The sequence below is a fragment of the Ranitomeya imitator genome, chromosome 5 (assembly GCF_032444005.1).
Source record: "Ranitomeya imitator isolate aRanImi1 chromosome 5, aRanImi1.pri, whole genome shotgun sequence".
NCBI classification, from domain to species: Eukaryota; Metazoa; Chordata; class Amphibia; order Anura; family Dendrobatidae; genus Ranitomeya; species Ranitomeya imitator.
In genome coordinates, this window is record NC_091286.1 from 107,042,382 (window position 1) to 107,056,448 (window position 14,067).

The window sequence follows — 14,067 nt, forward strand, 5'->3', positions numbered from 1 at the left end:
CTATTTGCTGTTCATATGTTCAGGGTTATAATCAGTTTTTATTACCTTCAGATTTTCAGAAACGTGAAGCCGTTAAATGGATTCGATCAGAAAATTTTTGCTACTTAATCTGTAGGCAGCATAAGGTAGGGGCTGAGACACTGCTTTCAGTAATATGCGACTTATTAGGCTGTGTGTATTTCAATACAATGAGGATTTTATCAGTAGGAGATTATTCCTGCCAGATTAGGGGCCTGTTCCTGCACCCTGGTCCAGCTCCGCCCTTCCACTGATGAGCAGTTTAGGTCAAAATACAATATATACAGAACACTGCTAGTCAGGGGTGTAGAGGGAATTAGCATTTGAGCTCTGCTACATCTAAAAACGAATTGTGTTACTGCTGCTGCACCCAATACACTTAGGCTATGTGCACACGTTGCGGATTGGTGTGCGGATTTTTCTGCACTGTTTTTTTCAAAATAAGCAGGTAAACTGCACTGCGGATTACCCGTGGATTTTGTGCGGATTCCACCTGCGGTTTTTGTGCGGATTTCACCTGCGGTTTTACACCTGCAGATTCCTATTATGGAGCAGGTGTAAACCGGTGCGGAATTCGCACAAACAATTGACATGCTGTGGAAAATACAACGCTGCGTTTCCTCGCGTCTTTTTCCGCAGCATGTGCACTGCGGATTTTGTTTTCCATACGTTTACATGGTACTGTACAACGCATAGAAAACAGCTGCAGATCCGCAGTGTCAAATCCGCAACGTGTGCACATAGCCTAAGTGATGAGATAACAAAAACCTGGTGACAGATTCTTTTTAAAAGAAATGATCTGACCATTCTTCAGGTATTTTCCACTATAAAGTCGCTCTATAATTTACACGTCAATGTCAAGTCAACAAAATGGCTGAATTTTTTTTTTTTTTTTTTTTAGGTGTTTTTTGACTGAAAAGACAAAAAAAATTCTTCCAAAACGGCTAGCTATTTATTTATTGATTTATAGATTTAAAAAAAAAAAAAAATATGAGAAAATTGCTCCCCCCCAAAAGAAGCTCAAAAACCTTTAGGCTATGTGCACACGTAAGAATTTCTTGCAGAAAATTCCTGAAGAAAACTGGACATTTTCTGCAAGAAATCCGCATGCGTTTTTTTCCGGAGCTTTCCCATTGCATTATATAGTGGGAAAAACGCAAAAAAACCCGCAAAATTAATGAACATGCTGCGTTTTTTACCGCAAAGCGTTTTTTCGCGGAAAAAAACGCATCATGTGCACAAAAATTGCAGAATGCATTCTAAATGATAGGATGCTTTTGTATGCGTTTTTTTATGCGTTTTTATCGCGAAAAAACCGCAACGTGTGCACACAGCCTTAAAGTGAACCTACAACCAGTCTTCACTTTTTACTTAAGAAAACAAAGGGCAGACACAGACTAATGAATTTTCTAAATAACAACTATTACCAAAAACTCTGGCAAGTGCTCTAAGGACTGCATGAAGGTCCCAACTTTAAGCCAAGATTGAGTCCAAACAACCCGGTTGAGGGATCCTGACATGCAGCGCAGGATCCCACAATCCTCCGCATGTTATCATGAGCGCTCGTATCTTTCTGATACATTCTTTATTAACCAACTACCGATTGGTAACATCATTGTAGCGGTATGGGGGTCCGTAATTTGTGGCATAACAGCTGCTGTGAAAATACAAGTCCTAGCACGGCCTGACAGCAGCGTTCTGTCAGGGGTCTGTGATTGCATGCTGAGTGTTGTAGTACAGCTGAAGTGACACAGGTTGATGCCTGCAATAGTAAATGAATGCAGCGATAAGCTATGATACATGCTGCATCTCAAAATTAATAGGTTACATCTATAAAACTGTGGACTAAGGCTACGTTCACACTAGCGTTCTGCTAGTGTGCGTCGCCTTAGCGTCGGGCGACGCAGCGGCGACGCACGCGTCATGCGCCCCTATGTTTAACATGGGGGACGCATGCGTTTTTGTGTGTTGCGTTTTGCAACACTTGCGTCTTTTTTGCCGCTAGCGTCGGACCAAGAAAACGCAGCAAGTTGCATTTTTCTTGCGTCCGATTTTCGGCAAAAAACGACGCACGCGTCGCAAAACGCAGCGTTTTTGCGTGCGTTTTGCCGCGTTTTTGTGTGCGTCGTGCGTTGCCGACGCAGCGGCGCGCAACGCTAGTCTGAACGTAGCCTGACGATTAAAGGGCGAATCTAAGCTTCATATGTTCACTCTCCTTTCTAGCAAAAGTTTTCAACAAACCTTAAAGAGATAGCCGTTCTTGATTTTATTCTGCACACTATCAAATTCAGACATGTAGCCACACATGATCGCATACCTGGAAAATCAAAGAATTGAGAATAACCTAATCATTGATACATTTACCAATACAGTGCCTATTTGCTCTATTGATTTTACTACTCATTTATTAAATATCTCACTTAAAAATATGCAATACAATAACATTGTTGGAACTCTGCCATTAATCCTTCGGTGTTACAAAAATATATTGGTTGAAAGTTATCGATCCCTGACTGTCCTATAAACGTGTTTGGATGACCACCATGATTTTTCAGTACAGAAGAAAGTCGTAATTGCCAGATATCAACGGTGCGGTTTGTGTTCGAGGAAGAGAGAAGCTAGGAGAAATTAAAATCACAAATGTTACTCTCTTCTATGAGACATTTTCTCATCTTCACGCACATAAGAATTAAGAAAAGCTACTTAAAATCGAAGCATCATCAGATTTTACAATACTAAGTGTATTCATTATTACAGATGTCTTAAACCCGATGAGGCTGGTGTACTTACTTTGAAAGTCAAAATACAAATAGCAGTATCTTCCTATGTGAACGATGCCCTGCCTGCCTGATACTCTTAGCACTAGCTGGAATCATAAAAAAGTTCATTTTAATTTGAGGATTATTATACAGCCTTTCTGACACTGATTTATGCAAACACCCCAGTCTCATCAGGTCTAAGAGATTTAATTCATGACATATGCATATCGTATTGGGACATCTGATGACAGGTCTGTTTTAGATTGTGATTTGTGGATCAATATGTTTCACTACAGTAAGTGCCGAGGTATTGCTAAAGAGGGTAAAGGAAACCGTCACATCCAGAACGGTAAACGGACAGAATCAAAAAGCAATATTAGGCTGCGTTCACAAGTGGCGTTTTTGCTGAGGTTTTTTCTGCCGCAAAACTTGCTCTCTTGGCAGTAAAGAAGCTGCAAAATAGAAAAGTAGATTTTGCTCATTTTTTCCTTGCGTTTTTTGTGCTTTTTTTTGTTTGTTACATTCTTGCCATGGTACTTTTGTCTCTTGCGCATGCTGATGAGTTTGGTGACAAAAAAAAAAAAAATCTGATTCTACTTCATTAAGATTTTGCCACAAAAAACGCAGCAGAACCTGATACCAGTGTTTTTTCAGCATTTTTTTCACCACTCATTACTATCAATGGGTGAAAAACGGTGAAAAAACACTGAAAGAAGTAACCTCCCCTATTCTGCAAAACCCAAGCAAAGCACAAAGTACTGGGGACAAAAAAAAAAACAAGCTGTGTGCACAAGATTTCAGACATTTTCAGCTGCATCTTAATCGAATCCATAGACTTTGCTGGCACTGTAAAATGCAGCTGAAAATTAGCATTAAAAAAGCAGCAAAATCACAATGTGTGAACATAGCCTAAGAATACAGCAGCATATAAACATGGGAGGTAGGAGGCCCCGTTACAGCTTTTGAATTGGTGTTTAAAATTTTTTGAGAGCGATAAACTTTCTAATTTTTTTTTTTTAAATAATTTGTCCAGCATGGAAAGTCATAAAATTTTGCAAATCGCTTTATTATGGGATTTGGCTCTTTTTCCTCCTTTTTATGAAAAATCAGCATATAATCAGCTTTGAAATCACAGTCTATTTACGTTGCTATCAAATTCAAATTCAAATGAGCTTTATTGGCAGGACTAAGTACATGTTAGCATTGCCAAAGCATATGGTAAAAATACGGGGGTGGGGGAGGGGGGGGCATATAGAGGTCCAGGGAATATCAAATTCCTTTTAGAGGATAGGGGATGTTTCCAGGGTGGGGTATAGGAGTCCATGACATATCGGGCTCTTTAGTCGGGGGATAGGGATATGTCCAGTGTTGGGGTACGGGAGTCCATGACATATCAGGCTCCTCTTAGTCTGTGGCAGGCACTGACATATTCCGCTGCTACGGCCACTGCACTTTCCTCTTCCCCCAGTATTATCGGCAGTTTCTCTTCCTCCTCCTTGGAGGTGAAATCTGGGAGGAGATCAGACAGTCTCTTGAAGTGAGTGTCCCTCACTGCGGAGTATTTGGGGCACCTCAGCAGGAAGTGGGCCTCATCCTCCACGGCCTCCTGGGGGCACTGCTGGCAGAGTCTGTTCTCTCGAGGCTTGTAGTTCTGTAGGTGCCGCCCGGATTCGATGAGTAGGCTGTGGGCGCTCAGTCTGTACCGGCTCAGGATCTGTCGATCTTTGGGGTTTTCTAGTTTCTCTAGATATGGGGCCAGTTTGTACTCCCTCTGTAGATTCTGGTATATTGTCAGTTTCTGGGATTTGTTTATGTCGTTCCTCCAGATGCTGAGATATTCCTCTTTGACTTTGTGTACCATTTTCTGGATTTCACCTTTTGTCAGGCCATGGAGGTTGATGGCTTGGTCAGACTGGCTTTGGGTGCTTTTCCTTGGGAGGCTTCCTGAGGCTTCCTGGTGTAGGAAGGCTTTGTGATGGTAGGAGCTGGGACTGCTACTTTGTAGATGAGCCTTGAATGACAGCGCCTTCTTCTTTATTGCGATGTGTAGTGGGAATCTGCCCAGCTCTGCTCGGCAGGCGCTATTTGATGTGCTCCGATGGACTTGGAGAAGATGCTTGCAGAACTCTAGGTGGAATATTTCTGTCGGCCCAGCGTCCCACTTTGACCAGTTTGGGTATGAGACTGGGCCCCAGACCTCACTACCGTATAGAAGAATTGGGGCAATGATGGAGTCAAAAATTTTTAGCCATACGGTTACTGGTGCCTTGAGGTGGTACAGACGCCTTCTGATGGCATAGAAGGCTTTGGATGCCTTGTCTTTTAGTGACTCTATGGCTTGCTTGAAGCTCCCTGACTGGCTGAGTTCTAGGCCCAGGTAGGTGTACCTGTTGGTTTCAGTAAGTGGACGGTTGTCTATCATAAAGGTAGGATTGCCAGTGGGTTTCTGCTTTCTTTTCTGGAACACCATGATATTAGTTTTTTTCTCGTTGATTGGCAGTGCCCATGTGCTGCTGAAGGTCTCTAGGATTTTCAGATGATCTTGGAGGCCTTTCTCAGTTGGTGATAACAGCACGAGGTCATCTGCATACAGCAGAAATTTCACCTGGGTGTCATGGAGGGTGAGTCCTGGTGCTGAGGAGGACTCTAGGGCCACTGCCAGCTCGTTGATGTAGATGTTAAAGAGCGTTGGACTGAGGCTGCAGCCCTGTCTCACTCCTCGACTTTGTTGGAAATAGGCTGTAATTATTTGGAGTACAGATGATGGCAGTTTTTTCACGCACGAGAAAAAAAACGACTGATTATTTTGATCAGTGTTTGGTTCGAGTGTCGTTCGTTTTTCTCGTACATTGAAGAAAAAAAAAAAAAAGTTTCTCCACCTTCTCCTATGTGACAGTCCGTCGAAAGGTTTTCACGGGCGGATAGACCTTCGGATCAAAGATTGGACATATCTCCGTGGACCACTCGTACCTGTGATAGTCCATCAGTGAAGAACACGGACAGAACTTGTACATGAAAACCGGACGTCTGAATGAAGTCTAACTCTGGGAATAAGCTGCTCCAGGAGATTGTTTTGACAAGCACAACACCCAGAGGAGGACGCAGGTGCTGATCCTTTCACTGCCATCATTTGTACTCCGCTTTTTATATCAGTGCAGCTATAGATCGGCAAATAGACTGGAAAAAAAAGGGAATAAAAACAAATCCCCTAATAAATGGATTCGCAAGTGTCACCAATTTCCATGCTGGATACAACTATACACAACACAAACTAGAATAGTCATTCGTTTACGTTATTCCTTTGGATAATTGTAAATAACTTCAAACGTTTTAACTTTAAAATGATAAAAAAAATCAAAACTGTAGCAGAAATATTGGAACTGCGGAGAAGGCTAGGTCAGCTCCCTACATAAGAAGGACATTGTAAATCAATGTCTTGGCCATTGCCCCTGGATCCTTGACACGCAGTGGTCTGAATGGCCCATTCCTCCCCTAGACAGAGGCAGCCTGTTCCTGCATCTATTCACCCTTCAAAAAGCACTGTAAAAAAAAGAAGTGTCTCGCCCATGCTAATTTACCCTCTGAGAACCGAGCAGAGGTCATTCTCTCATATCACAAAACCAACCAGGTTTCAGTTGTTCTCTGCTTCGCTGCCCATGCGTAAACCATGGCAAAAAAAGAATGGTGGCAAATTCAGCCCCTGGAAAAAAGAACGATAAACTGTGCTGTAGAAAAGAAAAACATCCCCTAAAAACATCCAAGAACACAACTAATTATAAGGCTGCCATTAATCTGCCAGTGAGAGGCAATGCCACAGTTCCTGGAAAAGTACACAGTAGTTGGCCTTGCGTGAGTCTCGGCCAGGCTGTCAAACATAGTGGGGAAGGATGCAGACTGTGATCAAAGAACACTGAAAAGAATCTGGCTAATCGTGCTGGTGCTGCTGTCAGCTGCAGAGGTGGCGTGCAAGAACTTCTCACAAGGAGGAGGCGGAGGAGGGGGTGTAGTAGCTCCAAGGGTCAATACAGTTCATTCATTAAAGAGACAGCTCCTTAAACTACCAGAAGAAATAACACAAGAAAAAAACTAATCTATTTCCTTTTCCAAATGCCTGAAGTTCCTGACTGCTTTACAAAGGTTCCGCTTCATTAAGCTCATTAAGCTTACTTTTACCTTAATTTTGAATTTAAAGTAGAACTGTACAATATATAATTGAGCATGCTAAATGCCCCATAATGCATTGCATATGTGTAATATGCAATATATAAATATTATTATTACTAGATGGTGGCCCGATTCTAACGCATCGGGTATTCTAGATTATGCATGTCCACGTAGTATATTGCCCAGTCACGTAGTATATTGCCCAGTCACGTAGTGTATTGCCCAGTCACGTAGTGTATTGCCCAGTCATGTAGTATATTCTCCAGCTACGTAGTATATTGCCCAGCCATGTAGTATATTGCCCAGTCATGTAGTATATTGTCCAGCCACATAGTATATTGCCCAGTCACGTAGTATATGGCCCAGCTATGTAGTATATTGCCCAGTCACGTAGTATATTGCCCAGTTACGTAGTATATTGCCCAGCCACGTAGTATATTGCCCAGTCACATAGTATATTGCCCAGTCACATAGTATATTGCCCAGCGACATAGTATTTTGCCCAGCGACATAGTATATTGCCCAGCGACATAGTATATTGCCCAGCGACATAGTATATTGCCTAGTCATGTAGTATATTGCCCAGTGACGTAGTATATTGCCCAGCTTCGTAGTATATTGCCCAGTCACGTAGTGTATTGCCCAGTCATGTAGTATATTCTCCAGCTATGTAGTATATTGCCCAGTCACGTAGTATATTGCCCAGTCACGTAGTATATTGCCCAGCTATGTAGTATATTGCCCAGTCACGTAGTATATTGCCCAGTCACGTAGTATATTGCCCAGCCACATAGTATATTGCCCAGCCACATAGTATATTGCCCAGCCACGTAGTATATTGCCCAGCCACGTAGTATATTGACCAGCCACGTAGTATATTGCCCAGCCACGTAGTATATTGCCCAGCCACGTAGTATATTGCCCAGCCACGTAGTATATTGCCCAGCCACGTAGTATATTGCCCAGCCACGTAGTATATTGCCTAGTCATGTAGTATATTGCCCAGCGACATAGTATATTGCCCAGCGACATAGTATATTGCCCAGTCACGTAGTATATTGCCTAGTCATGTAGTATATTGCCCAGCGACGTAGTATTCAGCACAGAGCCACGTAGTATATTGCCCAGCCACATAGTATATTGCCCAGTTACGTAGGTATATAACACTGCCCACACAGTATTTAGCAGTGTGTGCACCATATCACTGTTACAAAAAAAGTAATTAAAATAAAAAATAGTTATATACTCACCCCTGGGATCCAGCGAAGCTGTGTGATGCGGCAGCCATCTTCCGTTCCCAGGATGCATTGCAAAATTACCCAGATGACTTAAGTCTTCTGGGTAAGTTCGCAATGCATCTCTGGGAACGGAAGATGGCGGCCGGCGCGAGCGGCTCGGCGGACAATGGAGGGTGAGTATAGCAGGATTTTTGTTTTTTTATTATTTTTAACATTACATCTTTTTACTATTGATGCTGCCTATGCAGCATCAATAGTAAAAACTTGGTCACACAGGGTTAATAGCGGAGGTAACGGAGTGAGTTACCTGCGGCATAACGTGGTCCGTTACCGCTGGCATTAACCCTGTGTGATCGGTTACTGGAGGGGATTATGGAGCGGGCACTGACTGCGGGGAGTATAGAGCGGAGCGCCGGGGACATTGACTGCGGGGAGCGGGGAGTATGGAGCGGAGCACCGGGGACATTGACTGCGGCGAGTATGGAGCGGAGCACCGGGGACATTGACTGCGGGGAGCGGGGAGTATGGAGCGGAGCGCCGGGGACACTGACTGCGGGGAGCGGGGAGTATGGAGCGGAGCGCCGAGGACACTGACTGCGGGGAGTATAGAGCGGGCGGTGGGCACTGTGACTGTAGGGGAGGGACTAATCAGACTGTGCCCGTCGCTGATTGGTCACAGCAGCCATGACAGGCAGCTGCCGAGACCAATCAGCGACGTGGGATTTCCGTTACAGAAGTTGAGGACAGAAAGACGGAAGTACCCCTTAGACAATTATATATATATAGATTATTATAGCGCCATTTATTCCATGGCGCTTTACATGTGAGGAGGGGTATACATAATAAAAACAAGTACAATAATCTTGAACAATACAAGTCACGACTGGTACAGGAGGAGAGAGGACCCTGCCCGCGAAGGCTCACAATCTACAAGGGATGGGTGAGAATACAATATTACCGTAAGTGCTCGTTCACACAAGTGAATACATCGGACGGGTGCCAGCTCATGTTTTATCAGATAGCACTCTAAACAATGTTATATTGCGGAGCAGCGATTTTTTTCTCATGCAGATTCGGTATGAAAAACAAATTGCAGCATGATGAGCATGGCTTCAGAATTCGGATCACGCACACCCATACAAGTCTATAGGTGCACGGAACACATCGTGCTGCACTCAAATGCCATCCGAATGCAGTCTAATTTCCATGGAAACAGACAATGGAGAAGATAAAAAAGATTTCTCTTCCATCTTTTCATCTGTGCTACGATTCTCTCACTTATCGGACATTCTACTCAAAATCTGATGAGTGTTTCATCGGAGTGTTATTTACATGATCGATCCTATTCTCTTGCATGAGATAATCTACACTCATATGACCCCGGCTTTACAGGGATCCTCTTGGAACAGAAAAGAGAGGGGAAAAAAAAAAGACAATGCTTTGCTGCTGTGACCTAGAGATAGCCTATAGCACATGCTGTCTATCCATCTCCAGGTCACAGCAGCGGAGATTCCTACTGCACATGCTCAGAAACAACTGACCCGTCCTAACCTTCTAGGACAGGTTTCCGACAGTGCTCCATCCTAACATAATACAATGATAATCTACAAAGAAGTGTGATTTGTTTATTAAAAGTATTTAGTTAGATGCTATCCAGGGCCTTAGCAGTATTTAAAAGTATTTAGACATTTATTACATTATGTTTTATTTCTATCCCTTTATTTCAATGTGTTAAACCAAAATGGCCCAACTGTACATATAGATTATAAATGTTAGTTGGGGTTTACATATTGTATACGGCATATTCTGCATTTCCAAAATATATTCTGTTCCTCTGTCCGTCTGGTGACTATTTCCTGTAAATTGTATTCTAATTAGTAGTAGTGAGGCGAATAAGGAGCAGAGTTCACTTTGATAGATCGGACGATTCTGAACTCGGCGGTACCAAATGTGTATTTTTAAATTTTTTGTAATAGTTTTATTTTTCATGGTGACGGGGGGGTGATTCGAACTTCGGCATTCACAGGAGGCTCATGATGACAGGCACGGGGGGGAGATTTTCAGCCCCCAAAAATGGGCTGAAAGTGCCCCTCTCGGCTTATACTCGAGTCATGGTCGGCGGGTGAGGGGGAGCGACGCCTGTCAAATACTCACCTGCTCCCAGTGCTCCTGGCGTGGTCCCCACATGTCCCACGGTCTTCAGGCTCGGCAGTTTCTTCCCCTGTTCAGCGGTCACTGGATGTGATCGCTCACTACAAGAAGAAGCTGCCGCACCCGGAGACCGTAGGACATGCAAGGACCGCGCCAGGAGCAGGTGAGTATGTCATATTCACCTTTCCGCATTCCACCGCTGCCTCGTCTTCCGCGTCCTCTGCAGTGACTGTTCAGGTCAGAGGGTGCGATAACGTATTAGTGTGCGCGCCGCCCTCTGCCTGAACTGTCAGTGCGGAGAGACGGGACGCTGAGGAGCAGCGACGAGAGGTGAGTATGACTTTTTTTTAGTGCAGCAGCAGCATTACATGTGGCACAATGTTATATGGAGCTTCTATGGAGCCATAAAGAACGGCATGGAACATTATATGGGGCATCTATGGGGCCATAACTGCATGGAGCATTATATGGGGCATTATATGGGGTATCTATGGGGCCATAAAGAACTGCATGGAGCATTATATGGAGCATTACATGGGGCTATAAAGAACTGCATGGAGCATTATATGGGGCATCTATGGGGCCATAGAGAACTGCATGGAGCATTATATGGGGAATCTTATGGGGTCATAAAGAACTGCATGGAGCATTATATGGGGCATATTTGTATATGGAGCATCTTATGGGGCCATAATGAACTGTATGGAGCATTATATGGGGCCTATTTTGTATGGAGCATCTTATGGGGCCATAATGAACAGTATGGAGCATTATATGGGGCTCCTGATTCAATATGGATATTCAAAAACACTTAACCTACTGATGTCTCAATTAATTTTACTTTTATTGGTATCTACCGTATTTTTATTTTTGACATTTACGAGTAGCTGCTGCATTTCCGACCCTAGGCTTAAACTCGAGTCAATAAGTTTTCCCAGTTTTTTGTTGCAAAATTAGGGGGATCGGCTTATACTCAGATCGGCTTATACTCGAGTACATATGGTAATTCCTTTTCTACTAAATGGGGTGGAATGCAATATCAGCAGTTTCTGGGAGGATTTTCTTTTATGTAGTAGACTATTATGCTATGTTCAGGCATTGTGATTTTGCTGTGGATTTTTTTTCAGCTGTGTTTCACAGTACCAGCAGAGTCTATGAAATTTCAGAAATCTTGCACACACTGATTTTTTTCCTCACTGTTTTGTCTTGTAAGAGCTTTTTTTGTTTTTGCAAAAATGCAGCATGTCACTTGTTTTAGCATTTTTCGCCCATTGAAAGCAATGGGTGGTGGAAGAACGCTGAAAATATGCTGCAAAAAACACAGGTATCAGTTTTTGGTGCCAAAACCTGATGAAGTTGAATCAGATTTTTTTTATACACTAAACTTTATCAGCACGGACAAGAGACAAATATACCTTGACAAAAATGCAGTAACAAAAACCATCAAAAACGCCACAAAAAACTAAGCAAAACCTACTATTTGTAAGTTGCTTAAACGTGGCATAAAAAATGCAGCAAAAACACAACGTGTGAACATAGCCTTAGTTTAGGTTCACAATTTGTGTATTCAAAGCAAATTCTATAGCATTTTTCAGCACCAAGAGAGTAGTCGCCGAGTTTTACTATCCACACACAGCACTTTTTTTGGTGTTGATTCCACATTGAAATAATCTCTTGATTCTTTTTATTTATTTATTTATTTTAAATCCAGAGCATGCCAATCTCTGTTTCAATGGGGACCCTAAATCCATAGAGTTTGCTGCATATTTTGTTGCTTTTTTTAAACAAACCCCCCCCCATAAAAACACATGAACAACTGTGGATAATATGCGACAATTTTAGATGCAGAAATGCTGCCTGTTTTAATTAATAACCTTACAAAATCTGCACTAAGTACCCAACATGTGAACTGGACCTTAACCTTTTCCTGCAAAATGATGTAACGATGTCAAGATTGAAAAAGGATTTGCACAATCTGACATCCAGTCATATCAGAGGTGGCACGGGCTCAGGAGTTGTGCAGGTTACACACAGCCAGGCTCCTGCTGCATGTGCAAAGACCTGACATAATGATGATCCCGGCTCTTTAACCCCCTCAGATGCCTCCATTAGTGGTGACAGCACAATATCCCTTTGCCTGCCCATCACACCCACCATAGGGTGATAACACGGTGATGATGGAAGGAGGTCTGACAGTGGCCTACCCATCTGTAATGTGTCCCAGCCAATCAGATAGTGACGAGCAGGGAATATTAGGCTACCTGGACTAATGCATTGTCCTTCAAAGTACTACAATGTGCTACCAGTGCGATCAAAAGTCTGCACTGGTGGGACCAGTAAATAATAAAAAAAATATATATCTATAATATAACGCTGGGAGCATCACTCTGTCCGAAGCCTTTATAGACTGCACAGGCGCGACGCTCCTAGCGTTACATTATAGTGTCAGGAAAAAAAAAATGGCGCCGGAAGGCGCGGACTGCCGGGGGGACATCGTTCACATATTTCCGCCCTGATTATGCTGTGGCACTTCATGCCACAGCAATTTATTACGTACGCCATTCCTTTCCACCGCCATAGCAAGTTGTTACTTACGCCATTCCTTTCCGGCGCCATTGTCTTGGTCCTCCTGGTGCCGGAATCGGCGCCTGCGCAGTCCGCGCTTTCCGGTGCCATTTTCTTGAAGACCCACTGCAGTGTGTCTTCAAGAAAATGGCGCCGGAAAGCGCGGACTGCGCAGGTGCCGATTCCGGCACCAGGAGGACACAGAAAATGGCGGCGGAAATGAATCAGGTAGCGCAAGTAACAAATTGCTGTGCCATGAGGCTGTGGCATGAAGTGCCACAGCTATTTGTTACTTATGCCACCTGATTCATTTCCGCCGCCATTTTCTTTCTCCTCCTGCTGCCGGAATCGGCGCCTGCACAGTCCGCGCTTTCCGGCGCCATTTTCTTGAAGACACACTCCAGTGTGTCTCCAAGAAAATGGCGCCGGAAAGCGCAGACTGCGCAGGCGCCGATTCCGGCAGCAGGAGGAGAAAGAAAATGGCGGCGGAACACAATCAGGTAGCGTCTTCACAGGATCCCGCCCTCATTACGCTGTGGCACTTCATGGCACAGCGATTTCTTACTTTTAGGCCCCCTGACTCCAGGCAATGAATGTCTCCCTTCTCCCGCAATCGGCGCATGCGCAGTCCGCGCTTTCTGGCGCCATTTTGTGGGAAACCTCAGTGTGTCTTCAAGAAAATGGCAGCGGAAAGCGCAGACTGCGCAGGCGCCGATTCCTGAAGCACCAGTCTGCACTTTTCGGCTCCATCAACCATAATGGAGCAGTGTACGGGGGCATATAATATGGAGCATCTTATGGGGGCCATAAACCTTTATGGAGCAGCGAATGGGGCATATGGATGGGAGCAGCAAATTACAGAACGGTGGCGCAGGATGGGAGCAGCACATGACAGAACGGGGGCGCAGGATGGGAGCAGCACATGACAGAATGGGGGTGCAGGATGGGAGCAGCACATGACAGAAAGGGGGCGCAGGATGGCAGCAGCAGCACATGTCAGAATGGGGGCGCAGGATGGGTGCAGCACATGTCAGAATGGGGGCTGTTGTGAATTCTGTTGTCGAACTCCCTCCTGTGGTCGTGAATGGTACTTCGGCGAGTTCTGTCTATGGGCTCCCTCTGGTGGCTGTGAGTGAAGCTGCTGCTTCTGAGGATCCTTACACAGGTGACGT

General features: G+C 44.2%; 1 protein-coding gene across 2 annotated transcripts in view; it reads right to left on the reverse strand.

Moving 5' to 3' along the window:
• Nucleotides 1-14,067, reverse strand: part of RMDN2 (regulator of microtubule dynamics 2) — a 157,588-nt gene that overhangs the window by 53,319 nt on the left and 90,202 nt on the right. For both annotated transcript variants that reach the window (XM_069769014.1, XM_069769016.1), the window contains one exon: nucleotides 2,260-2,335. In XM_069769014.1, coding sequence (XP_069625115.1) covers nucleotides 2,260-2,335 — 76 coding nt within the window. The remainder of the gene's footprint in view (nucleotides 1-2,259; nucleotides 2,336-14,067) is intronic.